Source organism: Chrysoperla carnea, chromosome 4 (genome assembly GCF_905475395.1).
Source record: "Chrysoperla carnea chromosome 4, inChrCarn1.1, whole genome shotgun sequence".
In the NCBI taxonomy this organism is placed as follows: Eukaryota; Metazoa; Arthropoda; class Insecta; order Neuroptera; family Chrysopidae; genus Chrysoperla; species Chrysoperla carnea.
In genome coordinates, this window is record NC_058340.1 from 53,496,111 (window position 1) to 53,516,370 (window position 20,260).

A 20,260-nucleotide genomic window follows, 5' to 3' on the forward strand; every position below is an offset into this window, starting at 1 on the left:
CGTTGTGTTCGATTAATTAAGGATGTATGAGTACGGTATTGAGAATACAAATTAAAAAAATTTATATTTTCAATTTTGATGATGAATTATGTTTTAACGTGACAATATAAGACGAAAAGTAAGAGTAAAATTTTTCGATATCTGGAGTAATTTTTAAAATATTGAAAATTTTGTTTATTTATTTTGGTTTCAATATTTCGAAAATCAAGGCGGATATCGAATTTTTATTTTTCGTCTATATTCATGAAGCTATAACAAAATTCATAATAAAAGTTGAAAATAAGGTACAAATACTATCAACCACAAGTCTAAACTTGGCTTGGCGTTCGTATTACCTTAATTATAATTAACCATATCTAAGTGAATTAAAATTTCTACACACTTGATCGAAATAAAGTTTTTTACGGATGAATTTTGTAGATTGGTGAAATGAATAGTTATCAAGTGTGTGCATCTATTAACGTGGATAATTAGGGAAAATCTTCTTCTTAAACAAACCAAATATCGAATGACACGATATTTCATATCACGATATACACGAGGTCAGTGTTTTAAGCCAGTACATTAAGCCGCCAAATTTTGTTATTAATTAATGTAAATCAAATTTAAATATCCTGCCCTGGCTTGAAACATGGCCTTGTATATTTCGAGGGTAATCTGTAAATTCAAGATTTAAAAATATAAAAATTAAATCTCTTAAAATAGTTTGTAGCAACCTAATGATTCGTACTATCTTATCGGGTTGGGTTTCACAGTTACCCTCTGATATGGTATAAATTACAAAAATTATATTTTGTATTTTATTTATCTCATGGATCTACGTTATATGTGAGGGCAATATTTAACAAGATATTAAGATGGACAAATTTAAAAATTTTGGAAAATGATGGTAACTCCATAAAAAATTATAAGCATGGATTAAATAATCATAATTTGATACTGAAAAGAGAAAAAATGGAATTGTGATAGATATGACAAGACTTCGAATCAAAAAGCTATTTAAACGTACTTCTCTGAATAATTTTTCTGATAAAAAATTTACTTTGTAACAAAATTTTGTATAAACCGAATTTCTAGTATTTTCGAACTTGTGTTTCTTTATATTAAGCTATAAATATTTATGTAAATCGAAACATTTTAAATAATAATAATTATTCAAAATCTAAAACACGAAATTTTATTTGTGCTTAACAAATGCATCTCAAATTCCAGGGAATATTCATCTATTAAGAAAGAGGAAATATCAGATTACGAAGATGAAGATTATAATTTTCAAGTTAAAACAGAGAAAAATTTTAATACCGTAGATAATTTAATTGAAGACAATAATATGCTAAAAATTGAAAAAGATGAAAATAAAAAACGAAAACATCCGAAAACTCGTAGAAGTGCAAATTTTACTTGTGATGTATGTGGTAATAGTTACACAACAAAGGCTTACTTAAATCAACATAAAAAGCGGCATACAACAAATGGATTTAAGTGTAAAGATTGTTCCAAAGGATTCTCAACACTAAATGATTTAATTACACATAAAAATACAACACATAACGCTTATTGTAATATTTGTAATAAACAATTAGTGAATATTTACGCTTATAAAGTACATTATCGTGTATTACACGACACAGAGAATAGTAATCCGATGTATACATGTCAAATATGTGGTAAAATGTATAAATCGAATTCAGAATATCATCGTCATGTGAAATCTCATGATGGTTTTACATGCTATCAATGTGGTAAATTTTTTCGTTGGGCTGAACAACTTAAAGGTCATATGTTAACGCATACAGGAGAAAAACCATTCAGTTGTACTTTTTGCGAGAAAAAATTCCGAAAGAAAGTTTATTTAAATGAACATTTACGTACACATACGAAAGAAAGGCCCTTCGTTTGTTCTGTTTGTGGAAAAGGATTTACCCAACCTAGTCCACTTAAATTACATATGCGCTCACACACTGGAGAACGTCCGTATAAATGCCCAATATGTAATCAAGGTTATATAAGTAAAAATAATCTAAAAATTCATATGCAAAGTTCACATCATACCACCGATATTCAAATATCTGTAAACACTACCGTTTCTCAAAATGCTTAGAATATATCCCATCAGAATAGTAACCAGGAAACAATTAATATACCCCTGTTTAGTAAAGTGTGATTTAAGAAGCAAAAATTTTAACGTATGGATTAAAGAAGCATTCATTTATACATAAATGAGGAAAAAATTAAAAAAAGCAATATTAATTTACATAATTTTAAGAACACATAGAAATAAACAATCGTGTAATTGTGGGAAAAACAGTTTACAAGACCTAACCCGTTGGAGATACCTACTACATACTGTGAACGATCGATTCGTTCCCCAGTGACGAAATTGTTACTACGGATTCGAAAGATTTATCTTCGATTACACATGTAGAACTTACATCAGTTGATTTTTAATTTTATATTGTAACTTAACAATTTATATATTTTGAATAGAATATTTCTTATATTTACAACTTTATTTCGATCATTATAAACTTGTATATTTATTATGTAAAATGAAAAATTTAATAATAATTATTCGAAATCAAAAATCTTGATATTTTATTAGTGCTTAACAAAATGCATCTCAAATTCCAGGGAATATTCAACTGTTAAGAAAGAGGAAATATCAGATCACGATGGTGATTATGATTTACAAATGACAAAAGAGGAAATCGAAGAAATACATAATGTAGATAGTTTAATCGGATGCGGTAAATTGGAAAAAATTGAAAAGAAAGATAATAAAAAGAAAGATTATAAATGTGATAATTGTAATGAAATATTTCAAAATAATCGTGAATTACGTAAACATCAAATCGATGCACATAAAAAAGAAAGTTTGAATTTTACGTGCGATGAATGTGGTAATCGTTATACATCAAATCGTTATTTAAATCAACATAAGAAGAAACATACAACAAATGGATTTAAATGCCAAAAATGTTCCGAAGGATTCGCAACTTTAAATGATTTAAGATCACATACAAATACATCACATCCCCCGCCATCTGCATTTTGTAATATTTGCAACAAACAGTTTGCGAATAGTTCAAATTACAAAGTACATTATCGTGTAACTCACGATACAGAAACCAGTTACCCGGTGCATACATGTCAGATATGTGGAAAATGGTACAAAACACGTTCGAAATATTGTCGGCATATTAAGACACATGAAGGTTTTTCATGCCATCAATGTGGGCAAGCTTTCCGTTATGCTGATAAATTAAAAGAGCATATGTATAAACATACAGGAGAAAAACCATATAATTGTACATACTGTGAGAAAAAATTTCGCACTCGAATTTATTTAAAAGAGCATAAACGTACACACACGAAAGAAAGGCCTTTTGTATGTACCGTGTGTAATAAAGGTTTTACACAGCGAAACCCACTTAAATTACACATGCGTTCACATACTGGAGAACGGCCTTATAAATGTCCGATTTGCAATCAAGGATGTATTAGTAAAAATTATTTGAAAATTCATATGCAAAGTTCGCATAATACCACCGATGTTTAAATATCTGTACATTTTACTCATTATTTATCGAAATAATCAATTACGATTTTGAAAAATACTCATTAACTACTTTATATTGTTCTACATGAAGCAAATACTTGCAAAGCGTTAAAGTAAAAATAAAATGAAATAGATAAGAAATAGTTATTCACTACGTCAAAACGTTTCATCTTTATTTAAGACTTCTTTTGGCTCTAACAATAAGTAATAACTCAAATTGTCAACAATGTCATTTTTTTATCATTGTTTTTGGCAACTTTACTATTCAAGTTATTGTTACAAGCCTAAGGAAGACTCAAACAAAAAACAAAACCGTGTGTGTGATTTAGTTTTTTTACTAAATCACGGACTTTGTTTATTTTACGTGGTGGAATAAAGTTTTCTAATTTCAAGAGAATCACTGTAAATAAGAGATACGATTGAATATACATATTTCGAATTATATTTATCAACAGATTTTAACATCTAATTTTAATTTATATTTGAAAATAAATTTCATATTAAAACACACGCAATCAATCTACTAAAAGTTCATGTGTAAAAGATTCCGATAATGTGTGTAGAAATTTTCATATAGTTGGTGAGCTAAAAGTATCCGTATTAAAATAATTATCGACCAACTTTATTAAAATTCTACACACATTATCGAAATCGAGTTTATACAAGTTTTTTGTAGATTGATGCATTTTTTTTTAAACGGAAAGCAAAAATTTAGTTGTTAATTAAAAAAACCCGACTAATTAAGGATGTATGAACACGGTAGTGAGGACCCAAATTAAAAAAATATATATTTTCAATTTTGGGACAGAATTATGTTATAACTTGACAATATAAGACGTAAGCATACAATTTTTCGATATCTGGAGTAATTTTCAAAATATCAAAAATTGATAATTTTGTTTAATTATTTAGCTTTCGATATTTCGAAAACCAAGGCAGATATCGAAAAATTGTATTCATATTTTTCGTCTACATTAATGAAGTTACAACAAAATTTATCATCAAAGTTGAAAATAAGGTACAAATAATTTCAGGCCTAAATCTAAAATTACCTTAGTGCTCGTATTACCTTAACGAATTCGGATAGCTTATCGATAATTAAGAGAGTAATTAATTAAAAAAAACACCAAATAACATAACCTATTATGAGCATGATTATGTTATTTGGTGTATTTTTAATTAATTAATTACTTTCTTAATTGATTGGTTTTGTTAACTGTAACAAACTAAAAATTCGGACCGTTATCTACTAATTTTTTTTTTTTGTATTACTGCCAAGACATGTTTCTTAAATCTTCATAAAAAATTTTTAAATATAACGTCTTTTTTTTAATTTTTACTAGTTTTCAATCCATGTGAAAAAATTTGACTGTAGTAACATAAGTATGCATACGCAGCTCAATCACAGGACTAGGGTAAATAGACCAAACTCGCGTTGCAAAACCATAGGGTTTCTTACAGTCTTACAGTCCCTTTTGAGCGACTGATAAAAATCTGTTAATGTATTTTCTATACTTTTACCTCAATAAACCTAGTTTTGCTATAATATTAATATTTTCACTTTTGGATGACGTGAAATTGATTTTATTGTTTACTTCAAGCCACATAAAAATTTGATACATTTTATCTCCTTAGTACTTAAACAAATACATCTCAAATTCCAGGGAATATTCATCTGTTAAGAAAGAGGAAATATCAGATTTTGATGAGGATGATAATTTTATAAAAATAAAAAAAGAGGATATTGAAGACAATTATGCAAACAATGAAAATTGGGAACAAGAGAAGTTATATAATGACAATACAAACGACGAATATTATGAAAAAGCTACAATTAAATGCAATCGATGTAAACTAGGATTCAAGACAAAGGATGAATATCAACAACATTGTAATAAAATGCATAAGAAACAAAAACAAAGTAACAACACATTTCAATGTGATGTTTGTGAAGAAGTATTTCAATTGCGTAAAGAATTACGTAAACATAAAATTGATGTACATAATTTGAAGGAAAAAATTAAACAACAAACTGATCAAGATTTCACATGTGATGAATGTGGCAATCGTTACACTTCGAATAAATCATTAAATCGACACAAGAAGAAACATGCTACAAATGGATTTAAATGCCAGTCATGCTCTGAAGGATTCGCCACACTAAATGACCTACAAATGCATACAGAAACAAATCATCCAGGTCCAGCAGCATTTTGTAATATTTGCAATAAATTATTCGCAAACAAATCCAATTACAAAGTACATTACCGTGTATTTCATGATACTGATGTTAGTGCTCCCATACATACATGTGAATTGTGCGGTAAATGGTATAAAACACGTTCTGAATATTGTCGACATGTTAAATCGCACGAGGGTTTTTCATGTCATCAATGTGGGCAAATATTCCGCTATGCTGACAAGTTAAAATATCATATGTACACGCATACTGGTGAAAAACCGTTTAGTTGTACATTTTGTGAGAAGAAATTCCGGAAAAAAATTTATTTAACGGAACATTTACGCACTCATACTAAAGAACGGCCATTTGTTTGTTCAGTGTGTGGCAAAGGATTTACACAACGTAGTCCATTAAAAATTCATATGCGTTCACATACTGGTGAACGTCCTTATAAATGTCGAATTTGTAATCATGGATGTATTAGTAAAAATTATTTGAAAATCCATATGCAAAGTTCACATAATTCGACTGACGTTTGAAACTATAATATTCTTGTTATAAATAATGCATTAAAGTTCGTTTATCATTAGCATATTCTTTTTAATCGTATTGAGGTATTATCATGGATATAGGAATATTTGAAACGGGATGGAGTATAACCGAGTAGGGTGAGTCTCACTCAGAGGGAAGAGGCAGGGTATCATTGTGCCTACTTTCTATTGGCTGTTAACTAGGCGCAATTGAGAGTGCGAACAGCTGCAGCCAATCAAAAGCATGCATATTGCTTGAGGCAATCTAAAACCATGAATATAGAAATATTAAAATCTAAAACACACGAAATATTATCGTTCTATTTGAATTTGCCGCAAATGAGAGCCGCAGCGAATCAAAAATAGGCACATTGCTTCCCCCCTGAGTGATACACCACCTTCGTCTAAAGTAGGACTTTATACTACATCCCTACTATAATTACTAGATCCGTGGGTATTATTAAAAGTTCTAAACACTAATCAGCATTTTGTCACGAGATATCAAGCAAGCTGATATTGATTCGGTGGTTACATTTTCTTGTTTTTTAAAAATGGCGATTACCCAGACTCTGATTACAATATCAATCTCCTATATTTTTTTAATAATGTCAAAAATAAATGCTCAATAATGGTAAACTATATATTTGGAGACGGTTGCCTTTATTCTTTTTGGACGTTCGAACGCTTTAAGCGTGCATAAAGATGTTATATTATATACTCAGTGTATGTATAAAAAGATAGTGCTATAAAAGTATTACAGAGAAACTTGGTTAACCGAGACATCAAGGTATCTGCAAATTTGTCTCACCTATAGAAGATTCCACTCACCCAGTGTCTCAAATATCCAGGTATAAATAAATATCTGTCTCATTTACAGAGGATTCCATTAATTAAGGTCAGAATACATGTTATTTCAGTTATAGAGATGTGATTATTAAATAAAATAACTTATTATCAATATCATTGATGTTACATAAAGTTGCGAAGTTTCTTGACCCACGTTAGCAAACACTGTTCAGGGGGATATTCTGATAAACCTACAGGTTTTAGTTTTAGTTGTCCTTCAGAACATTGTGATTGCATTTTAGTAGATTTTGGCACATTAAATTCTGATGAAAATATGTGGAATAACAGTGACACAAATGTTAAGAAAATTAATTCATATTAATGTGAAAATTATACATTTTATATTGAACATTCTTGTTTATTCATAACTGATTGTTTCTTCAGAAAAACGTGGTTATTACCAACTTAAGTGTGAAGTCACTAGAGCGCGTAATTTGAACAAATTCGACATAGACTTCATCGCGTGAATTCCCACTTTCATAAACGGATATTAACTTCAGTTTTTCACGTACTATGATAACGATTTCAGCCTTCGTTTCGGCATTTTTCAAATCAACATCCGTATGATTACGTAAAGCAAAACTAAAACTGAAGGATATTAAGGCTCAAAATTAGTTAAATGTGGAATTTGCGGGTAGAATAATAATGAATTACAGAGGTTAATGCATATAAAATTCATTCAATGTCTCAGTTATAGAGGTGACGATAAAATCGAAAGAACGAATTTCATATATAGAGGTTTGATTCGTCCCACTAACAGATGTAATTCCATATATAGTTCTAAAGCGTGGGGACCTCTGCATGATATGTTCTAGTTATGGAGGTTTCTCACTTATCCAGGTCCCACTTAACCAAGTTCCACTGTATAAGAATATGATTTTCTATTTACACTGACTGTAAAACAGAACAAGTCTTGCATACGCTTAAAGCATGTGAGTGACAAAAACGAATACAGACCACGAGTCATAAACGAATTTTATTTGCAATTATTATGTATTACTGACTTAATTTGACTTACCTTTTAGTTTTGATTGATAAAATATTTTAAATTATAAACAATACAAATGAACCAATTTGATATTAATTGAGCATGTAGTTGTATAATATGAGATGTTTAATATACAATTTTTTTAGTATTTATTTGCTTATATTTTATTTAGAAAATGGCCATCTTCACCAGAAAATTACAATTACTAATCGATTTATTTGTATTTAATAATGTATAAAATGTGAACATTTCTTAAGAATTACAGTATTAGGGCATGTACTTAACATATACTTGATTCCATAAAAATCACAACAGTTAAAACATTCTAAGCGTACTCATCATATGTTATGTTGTAATAGTAACACTTAGAATGTTTTAATTCGAGCGTTTTTAATGACATAGAGTATACATAATAAAGATTAAGTGAAGGTTTACAACTACAGGAACTGAGCGTAACGCAATATTAGAAACTTGAGAGCATGAGCTTGACAGGTTGACCGTCATTAATTTATTTTAGAACCATCCGTTGTGTAAGAGAAGTGAATTTTTGACTGTTTGCCTAGAAATTGCATGACAATTAATATTTTTGAAATTAAAAATGTGAAAAGAAACTTAAAAACAACATAGAAACATGATTTTTCACAGTTTTAACATCTATAATTTTTTGATTATTCAATTTTATCCAATTTTTTTTAGCTTAATCTCAAAGAGCAAAAATTATCATTCTTTATTTTATTTTCATCTAAATGATTCAATAATGACTTTCTTGTTTGTCAGTATAGAAATAATATGATACATATACTCCAATAATTTATTTCTATCATTATAAAAATGCAATCTTATTATACTTTAAATTTTAAGCACTAGATGGCATAACCAAAATGGCCAGTTATGAATGCTGCCATAAATCAAATATGTAGACTGGTGATATAAAATTCTAGTTCGCGCAAATTGATTACTAATTGATTGCTTCTGATGAAAACAGCCAATTAAACCTTATTATCTAATAATTGATTAATATTCATCTTAGATTTAGTTTTTTTAATTTTTTTATGTAATATTTATTTAAGAAAAAAAATACTCGTGATATCTAAACTAATGAAATAAAATTTTTCACCATATTCAAAAATTATTCGACAATTGGAAAATAATATTTAAATATAACAGAATACTAACGCATTAAAAAAAAAATTTCGTAATCAACAAAAACCATCTCGAATTCCAGGAAAATTGCAACTGATAAGGATGAGGAGATAATAAAACCAACAGGATTAAATCAAACAGAGGATCATACACAAGGAAATGATTATTGCACAGAAGAGACTGAAATTACTTCGAATAAAGATGGATATATTTTGTTAGATGACAACACATTTAAATGTCTTCGTTGTAAACATGCTTTTAAAACAATTGACGAATGGCAACAACATTATAAAATTCATAAAATACGTAAACGATATTTATGCGATGTATGTCGTGAAACATTCCGTTATAGTTGGGAATTACGACAACATCAAATTAATGCACATAATTTAAACAGTAAATATTATACGTGTGATGTTTGTGGAAAGGGATATACATCGAAGAAAACATTAAATCGTCACAAAAAACGTCATGCAACGAATGGTTTTAAGTGTTCACATTGTACAGAGGGCTATGCAACGCTAACTCAATTACAAAATCATATTGACGAAGTTCATTCCGCATTCTCAGCATATTGTAACATTTGTGATAAATATTTCGCAAATAAATTTAATTATAAATCTCATTTCCAAGCGTTTCATGATGATGAGTACATCGCACAGATTCATACATGTGAGATCTGTGGTAAAATGTATAATACGAAAGCTTATTTAAAGAAACACGTTCGTAGTCATGTGGGCTATCATTGTGATATATGTGGAAAATTTTTAACAACCAAACAAAGTTTAGATCATCATGTACAATTACATTTGGGTACAACCAAGGTAAAGTGTGATGAATGTGGTAAACATTTTAGCACAAAGAAAACATTACACACACATAAACGACAACATACGGGAGAGAAACCCTATCAATGTTGGATATGTGGGAAACGTTTTGTACAAAGGTCAAGTTTAGTCATTCATTCAAGGTATCATACCGGGGAACGACCCTATAAGTGTACCATATGCAATAAGGCATTTGTTAATAAGGCATTATTAAATTCACATGCGAAAAATAAACATGATAAAACTACTTAACAAGCAACTGCGCCTGAATAACTTAGGTTCAATATTTTTTATATTCTGTCTCATCAATATCACTGGTCTAAGAAATCCAACATCTTGCTTTAAAGATGTACGAACACCAAGGCAATTTTAAATAAAGATATGCCTATTTTTGAAAATTTGCCTATTTTCAAAATAGGCATATTTAACATTCATTGGTTTTATAGTAAAACCGTAGATGGATGATATGTTTTCTTAGATTTCTCCAAAACTAGTCGGTGGAAATTAAATTAAATAAAAGTTAAAACCTTACTAAATTATTGAAAACAAAAAAACCTCCTCTGTTAATTAAGAATGTATGAAAACGGTAGTGGGGAACATCATCAAAGTTGAAAATATGGTACAAATAATTTCAACCCTAAATCTAAAATTGCCTTGGTGCTCGTACTATCTTATCTTACTATGAAATAAAAAGTGAATAATGAATTTATTACTTAATTTGTAAAAACGTAAAGAGATAGAGCACATGATATGAGATATCTTAGTTGCATGTGCGCTTAAGCAAGACATGCTATATCTTACTTTCGTTACAGATAAATATATTTATGTAGGATGTAACATTTCCAACATTTCCATGGCTAATGATGGAAGTAATAGTCTTTTTTGCCAGGAAATACTCGAACAAATTAATGAATAGATAGTAGGCCTTTTGTATAAACATAAATATTGATAAACAATTGTTTTATCCTATTTTTTTATAATTAAAAAAAAATATTAAAGTTTACTTTTATATAATTATTTAAAGGAGTAATTAAAAATGATGAAAAAATAATATTTTAAATGTGATTTTTTTTAAAGGAAAACTTGAATTATAATAAAAATAAAAATAATTGTTTTGATAGATTATTTGTATGAAATTTAAAAGTTATGTTAAATTACATTTCGTTTTTATTATAAGCAATCGATTACTTTGTATGAAATTTAAAAGAAATTATATTGCGTTTTTATGATAAGTAATCGAGTACTTTATAATGTCAACAAAAATTTATGGGAAAAACATGAATGAAACAATATCTAATAATAAAGTAAAGATTACTTTAAAAATTTTCATCTTAACAAAATAAACATACACGCACCGTTTTGTACAGTTAAATCTTTCAAATTTTGAATTAATTTTTATATGTCGAATAATTATTGAATTGGTTTATAATAGCCTTAAAAATGACTTTATTCAATTTTTGCTCGAATAATTTAAAATTATAGTTAATATCCATCAAAAACATAGTTACAAGTATGTAATACACTTCTGGTCCTCCTAGACATTGTCAGTTGTGAAGAGATGGTGGAGTTAATGACTGTGTTTTGCCGATACGAAAGCTCACTAAAAAAGAAAAAAAAGAAAAGCATTTAGCACTCACGTAAACCGATATTTTGCATAACTTAATTTCATTATTTTACTCTAATGTTTTCTACTAAACAGAAAAACAAAACTCAAACTCAAATAATAACTTAACTTTTCGCAAACTTTTTGAAGACTGGAAACGTGTTTTGCGACAATTGAAAAATCCATACTTGATTGTTATTATTATCCAAATCCAACTGTCGCAAAACACGCCTGTCTTCAAAAAGGTTGCAAAAAGTTAATGGGTTTGAGTTTTGTTATCGTTGGTCCTTTTATTGATAAATCGGCATTATACACATATGAATGAGCGATGATTTGTTGTAAGCGTGTTTCCATGGAGGAAATAAAAATGGTACTTTTTGCACTTTTTACTGGAAACGTGTTTAGCATTGGTACTTTTTGATGAATAGCATCGCTCTTATCTGCCAAATATATTCAAAATATTTTTTTTTCGCACCGCCCTTTTAGTAACAATGCTTTTAGGTTACGACTTTATACTTCTCAATTATTGTATGCGAACCTAGAATCGTAAAAAATCAGCCAAGAATCGGTGCGGAAAAGAAGGAACTATATCGTCTATCTTTTAATGTTAACTCCGCAATCACTTACTAGGAAAATTAGAAGTTTTTTTTGCGATATATTTTATATTACATCTACGATCATTGCAAATATGAAATAATTTACACAGTTTGGGAACATTCAAGTATTTACGTAAAATTTTATACATAAAATATTATTTATTTACGTAAAAGCCATAGAGATATAGAATTATAACAATTTCAAAAAATTCGTTATATTATGACTAGAGGAGGGAGCATTAGGGAGCATTTTATAGAGTATTGTTAGAAGACGATAGAGAACGCGAGCCTAAAAATAATCAAAAAACGTTACATAATACTTGAGAGTCCCCATTTCAAAAGTGTGATGAATATTTTTTTATTGACTTATTAATATAATTGTTAAAAATTTGCAAGAAAACAAAAAATAAACTTATTGCATACTTGAAAATAAATCCATAAAGTATATAAGTGATATCTCTTGATACCACCAAAGGCGTATCGCTTAATCGATAATTTCGCTTATTTTAAAAGTTATTTGATTAAAAAATGATTGATAAACATTTAACTGTATGTAATATTTTAATTTTGATAAAATATTGTAAATTATTGTAAAAATATGTAAATAATTTTTAAAATAAATATGATACATAATTTTTTTTTGAATAGAACAAAATTGTTTCATTCGTTTTATTTTTCGTTTTTGTTTTTACAATTATAGTTATTTTCTTTGCTTTCAGATTATTTAATGTCAAAATAGAAGTGGATGAAGATCATAATAATTTTATTAATAATTTTAAATTAAATCCACCAAAACAAGAAACATCTAAAACGAAACCATTTATTTGTGAAATATGCTCATTTAGGTTTAAATATAAGTATCAATTAAAAAATCATTTAATTGTGCATAATAATACACCTCGTAGCATTGAATGCGATTTATGTACGAAAAAATTTCGTACAATTTCTTTAATGAGAACACATCGTAAACGACATTTTGAAAAGTTCACGGTAAAATGTGTACAATGTTCAAAAGGATTTTATACGCGTCAAGAATTGGCGCGACATATGAATTCACAACATAATGCAAACGATCATGTTTGCGTAATATGTAATAAATCTTTTACAACAAGTTATTCTTTAAAAATGCATTTAAAAACTCACCACGACGGCAATTCAAGTGAAGTTTATCAATGTGATAAATGTGAAAAAAAATTTAAAGAGAAATTATATTTAAAACGACATTTAAAATTACATTCGGGTGAAACAGTTGTTGTTTGTGATATTTGTGGTAAAAAAGTAAATTCTAAAAAAAGTTTACGGGAACATATGGATTTACATATGGGTGTGAAATCACGTTGTTGTAATGTATGCGGCAAACGTTTCGTGAAATTGAATACGTTAATTATTCATCAACGAACGCATACCGGAGAAAAACCGTATGTGTGTAAAGTGTGTGATAAAAGTTTTACGCAAAGTAGTAGTTTAGCGATTCATGTTCGATATCATACTGGAGAAAGACCGTATACTTGTAATTTATGTGATACAGGTTTTGTGAGTCGTTATCTTTTAAATGCTCATAAAAAAAATCATCATTCTTTGTTGGTGCCTAAAGTTGAACCGATACTTAACACGGATTTGTGAGAACAGTTGGCATCGAATAATCAATTGAGACACTTAACATTTTAGTTTTATGTAAGAAATTTATAAAGTTATTGAAAAAAAGAATTATAATTTTAGTTCATCTTCAAATAACTACATATTATAATACTCACTTATTTACGCATTGCGGGGTGGAATGAAGTTTTTCTTTCAGAGAAAACTACGTTTAGTTAAGTAAGAAACGGCAGGGTCACATTGGTTTAAAAGGGATCTTGTTTGTTTTAATATACGTTTGATAAGCGATTCGATACTTCCTTCGTTTAAATTCGATACTTCCTTCGATTTAAAGTATTGTCTAACTTGATAAACAATTCGTTTTAGTACACGAAGGCTGGCAAAATTAATGACTTGAATTCTTGACTTGTCAATTATGTTATCAAACTTCCATTGACGACGTGGCAAGGCGTTAATAAAGGTCTGATTGCCCAGAAGGCTTATCTCATGTTGAATAAGCATTTCTAACCGGTTTTTATCGGCCGTTTGTTTCCTCCACCTCTGTTTTATCGTTGTTCCTATTCGCCTTCTTTACGAATGACCAAGCAGAGCTTTCACTAGTTGTTTTACCTAGGGTTGAGTCATTCTGCTGAAAGATTAAAAGTATTTATATGAAAAATGCATTTTAAAGCAGTAATCTCACTTCGCTTTAATGAGTATACTTCGACACTTCGACAGAAGTAAGCGAAGAATTTAAGTTCTGCAAATTTTTGATGAAGGTTTCAAAGATGCCATATTATATTTGATTCTATTTTATTAAACATTTGATCTAGATCATTGATAGTTCCATTGATCAATAGTTTCTTCAGTTTCCGATATAATTTGATTGAAAATGGTTGAGTGACATCCGTTTATAAGTAGCTTAGATTACGGAAACTCTTCTATATTTTTTGTTTGTGCACTATTTTGTATTTTTTTTACTATTGGATCATTAGTTTAAAGGGGAATTTCATATCTATTCGTCTTCGGTGAATATTTTTATCAATTTCTACCAATAAAATGATATTTCGTCAAAATCATGTGAGTGCAGCTGTGATAAAATCGGAATCGTATTGCGATTATAAATATCTAGATATTGAATGAAATTATGTACGAAATAGTTTTTATATTTTTTTTTTACTTTTTACTTCAAAAATAAATTGCCACTGTACAAATACAGTACCATATTTTGTTTGTTCTTTTCAGAAATATATCGGGCACATTGACGGATCCGGATATCAAAGATGAACCGTTTTGGTCTCACGAAAATGATGTCAAAGAAGAGGATGATGATGATGATGATGATGATGACGATGATGATGTTAAAAGTACATCGAAAGACAAAACATCAAAATATGAATGTACCACATGTGATGAAAAATTTACATCACGTAATAAATTACGTAATCATCAGAAAAAACATATAGAACCAAAATTTAAATGCAAGGAATGTAACTTATCATTTATATTTCCATATTTATTAAATAATCATAAAAAAATACATTCTGAAGAGCGTACATTTACATGCGAAATTTGTTCAAAAACGTTCAAAACAATGAATACATTATGTTTTCATCGTAAGCATAAACATGAATCATCAACTGCAAATGAGGATAAAACATTTTTATGTTCCATGTGTAATGAAATATTTCAAACAGCAAATCAATTACGTAATCATCAAAAGAAGCATTTAGAACGTCGTTATAAATGTGATCAATGTAATTTACAATTTATCTTTCCATATTTATTAAAAAATCATCAACAAATCCATAAAGATGAACGTAATTTTGAATGTGATATGTGTTTAAAAACATTTAAAACGGTTGAAGGTTTATCGTATCATAAAAAACGACATTTTCCAGTATACAAATTACAATGTCAATATTGTGAACGTGGCTTTCATTCTAAAGCTGAATTAGGTAGCCATGTTAATGCTCAACATAAAATTGGTGAACATGTATGTTTTATATGCAACAAACAATTGGCTACAGCCGCATATTTATCAAAACATTTACAATTACATAATATATCATCAAATGAACGCGATAAATATCACTGTACAATTTGTGATAAAATATATTTATGCGTGAAAAGTTATAAAAAACATTATCGGATAAATCATTCATCTGACGATACTGTTGTGAAACATCACTTATGTGATATTTGTGGGAAAAATTTAAATTCGAAGGATTCATTACGTGATCATGTGAACACCCATTTAGGGAACAAAATATTTAATTGTAGTATGTGTGATAAGAAATTCGTGAAACGTAACACGTTAAAAATACACGAGCGTACACATACCGGTGAGAAACCGTATCAATGTAAGGATTGTTTAAAATCATTTACACAACGGCATAGTTTAGTTATACATATGCGCTCACATACTGGCGAACGTCCCTATCAATGTAATTTATGCGATAGTCATTTTATTAGTAGAAATTTACTTGTTACACATCAAAAACAAAAGCATGGTATTTTGATGAAGAATACCAGTGCTACAACATAACTTGATTTTAATTATAATTTTTTTATACTATATAATAATTTGAAATGTCAACAGCATATTTGAAGAAAAATAAAAAGTATTATTTTTTAAATCAATATGTCTTATATTTTTATTACTCCTATTTTACATGGAAAGGTAGCAACAGAGATTTTGAATCCAAATGATACTTGAATATTTAGTACCTCCAAATAGGGTAAATCGGAATAAATTCGTTAAGATATTAAGATTATCAAAAAAAAAAAAAAACGTTAAGAACCTTACACATCAAAAGATAATGCCGGGTGAATAAAGTATAAAAACAAGTGAAAACAAACAATTGACTGAGTTAATTGTTGAAATACCATGTATAGACAGTGTTGATTACTCTGTCACAAATTACACATGCATATTTGTCACACACATATAGTTGATATACCCACATAATAATACAATTTGCGCTCTCACAGTGATGTTTACGAAAAAATGTTTCAAACAAAGTTGTTTATTTTTTTACAAGGAACATTTTTTACATTTAAACTTTTGTTCTATCTCTAACGGTTTACAAGATGGGTCCTACTGACCCAAGATCCAATTGATCTATGTTGCTCATTTACGAACTTGACCTCACTTTTTACGTCCCTAGTACGCTATAAAAATTTCAGCTTGATAGACGGACAAACGACAGACAGACAGACAAACAACCGGAATTGGACTAATTAGGTGATTTTATGAACACCTATACCAAAATTTTGTTGGTAGCATCAATATTTTTAAGCGTTACAAACTTGGGACTAAACTTAGTATACCTTGCATATTACATATATGCATGGTATAATAATTCTTGATAATGATTAATGTAAATTAATGAATAATTATATTTCAGTTTACTCTAAATAAGTACCAATTATTTTGCTTAACTAAAGACTACCTGGTATTATTAACTTATTAACAAAAATTTTTAAAAAGAAGACATAGAATGAACAATTTTTCCCTTTCTTTCCAGACATATACAAGATACTTTAAATAGTTTACCTACACCAGACGCATCGATAAATGATCAACAATTAACAAAACAATCACAAGCTCAAATTGGATTAAAAAATCAATGTAAAATTTGTTTTAAAATATTAGCAAATAAGAAAAGTGAACGTATTCATATGCAAACACATATTAAAGAATATAACTTTAAATGTGATATATGTTTAAAATCATTTAAACGAAAATTATTAATGCAAATACATCGTAAACGACATTTTAAAAATTACATAGTACATTGTACAGTATGTAACAAAGGATTTCATACGAAAAAAGAATTAGAATTACATCATACACGTAATCATACGTACGAATACAGTTGTAACATATGTTTAAAATCATTTGAAACTGTTGAAAAATTGCAACAACATTCCAATGTTCATGCAAATATAACAAAAAATAAAAAATTCTCATGTGATTTTTGTGATAGAACATATTTGCATAAGCGTAGCTGGAAACGACATATATTAACGCATACAACGAGTGATAATAGTTTTGTGTGTGATGTATGTGGAAAAAATTTACGTTCGAAACAAAGTTTGGACGATCATTTATTGTTACATGCTGGTATTAAATTAATACAATGTTCGCATTGTAATAAAACATTTAGTAAACGGAGTACGTTAGTGTGCCATGAACGTACTCATTCTGGTTCAAAACCGTATAAATGTTTACATTGCCCTAAAACGTATACGCAACGTTCAAGTTTAGTGATACATCAACGATATCATACAGGCGATCGACCCTATAAATGTACATTTTGTGATAAAAGTTTTGTTAGTAAATCATTGTTGACTAATCATAAAAATAATATACATCATTTAACTTAAATCTTTTTTTATTTTTTTCTGAAGTTGTTTTTAATCCTGATTAGGAGAGATTTACATAGATTATTAATTTATTTACACCGATTGCTCGTTTCATTTTAAAACAATTAAATTGACGAATCTAAAAGAAATATAGCCGAAGATAAATGAAGAAAAGAGAAATCAATTGTCAAAAAAGTGAGAAAGACTTTTTTGATGTGTTTATCTTTGTGAATATTTCTGGAATCAACTTGAAATTTTCAGAGAATATACTTAAATAAATATATGTAAATTCCGGAAATGCAAAAAAGAAAATCGATTCTTTGAAAATTCTAACTGGACATAAGTCCTTAAGGCTTTTACTGCTTTTGGGCTTTATTTTAGTGCAATAATCAGCATATGGCTATACTTAACATGCTCAAAGCGTAATAAACGATTAAATAAAATTTTGTATCTCAATTATTCAAGTGCAGTCCAGAATGCAAAATTTTTCCCTAAAGTGGTCCTGATAAGCCACAAGTTTGGACACCCTTTTCTAAAAGATTATTACTACTTCTTAATGCGTGTACATTAATTGTTGATAATTTTAAGAGACCCTTAAAGTTTCATTAAAATACAAATTTATTTATTTTTTTCTTATACTTAAATTTAAGTTATAAATTGGCGCCCAACGTGGGACAAGTTACTTTTAACGATTTTTTAAAGTGAATACTTTGGATAATCATGCATCAAAAATTTTATTTTTTTTCATCTTTCGAATAAAAATAAAGAACTTGGAAAGTTAAACTAAAAACATATATTTCTTTACAAAGTAGATTGTTTGGTGAAAAATGGAAAAATGGACAGCTTATCAAACTGAATATTTATACTTTTTATTTCAGATTAAAAATTATGACAAATCGTGATAAGATTTCGGAAGATTTAGAAGAAGATCGTATTTTTAAGTGTACAGAATGCAATTATAAAACCAAACATCGTACAAATTTAACAATGCACGTAGAACGTGTCCATTTAAAAATTTACAAATATCACTGTAAATTGTGTAAAAAAGGTTTTTATTTAAATAATGATTATAAAAATCACTTATTAATACATTCCGATAAAAAATACGCATGCCCAAAATGTGATAAAACATACTTGTATTCACATAATTTACAAGTACATATTAAAGAAAAACATTCCGTCAATAATACAACTGAAGTGAAAAGATCATATCCTTGTAGCAATTGTACGAAAGTATTTACGTCGCGTCAATGTTTACGTAGCCACAATATCCATAATCATCTATCGCGCGTGGTATGCACTGTCTGCGGAAAATCATTTACACCGATCTATTTACAAGAACATATGCGTTTACATTTAGAAGAAAAGGATTTTCAATGTACGATTTGTGATAAGAAATTCTCAATCAGTCGATATTTACAACAACATATGGTGACACATTCGAATTTAAAACCATATAAATGTGAACAATGCGGGAAAATGTTTACACAACGTAGTTCGTTGACGGTACATTATCGTATCCATACCGATAATAAACCTTTTAAATGCACGTTATGTGCCAAATCGTTTATAACTGGAACATTATTGAAGCGTCATATGACCAAACATAATTAAATCTACGAATTGACTTGCATATTTTGTGTGAAAATTTGGAAAAATAATACTAATAAATTATTGGACTACAATCGATTTTTGTTTTATTTTTAAACAATTCAATATTAATAAACCTATTTGCATAAAAAATAAATCTTTGTGAAAATAAGTTCTTAGAAGTAAAGTATTTGAACCGAATACAGACAGCTATCGTAAAAATTTTCTGTAAATACTATACTCGGACGCAATTTGAGCTCACAAGATGACGCAATGTGTGGTGTAAGGAGGCCACTGGCAAGAATTGCAATCAGCTGCTAAAAACTGCCTAACTGTAAAGCGAAACAGACGTAGTAGTTTCATTGTCACTGCGAATTTAAGATATATAAGTGGCAACAATGAAGACCAAATAATTGCAAGACTACTTCACGAAAAGTTTTCGAAAATCAA

The 20,260-nt window shown here is 28.6% G+C and overlaps 1 protein-coding gene across 2 annotated transcripts in view; it reads left to right on the plus strand.

The window, feature by feature from the left end:
• LOC123298081 (zinc finger protein 2-like) overlaps positions 1–20,260 on the plus strand; it is a 90,209-nt gene that overhangs the window by 65,443 nt on the left and 4,506 nt on the right. Inside the window, exon 4 of one of the 2 annotated variants that reach the window (XM_044879984.1) lies at positions 15,095–16,424. The exons of the other annotated variant lie outside the window; for it this stretch is intronic. Coding sequence (XP_044735919.1) covers positions 15,095–16,397 — 1,303 coding nt within the window. The 3' untranslated portion in view covers positions 16,398–16,424. Of the gene's footprint in view, positions 1–15,094; positions 16,425–20,260 lie in introns of those variants that run through there. 2 annotated transcript variants of the gene reach the window in all.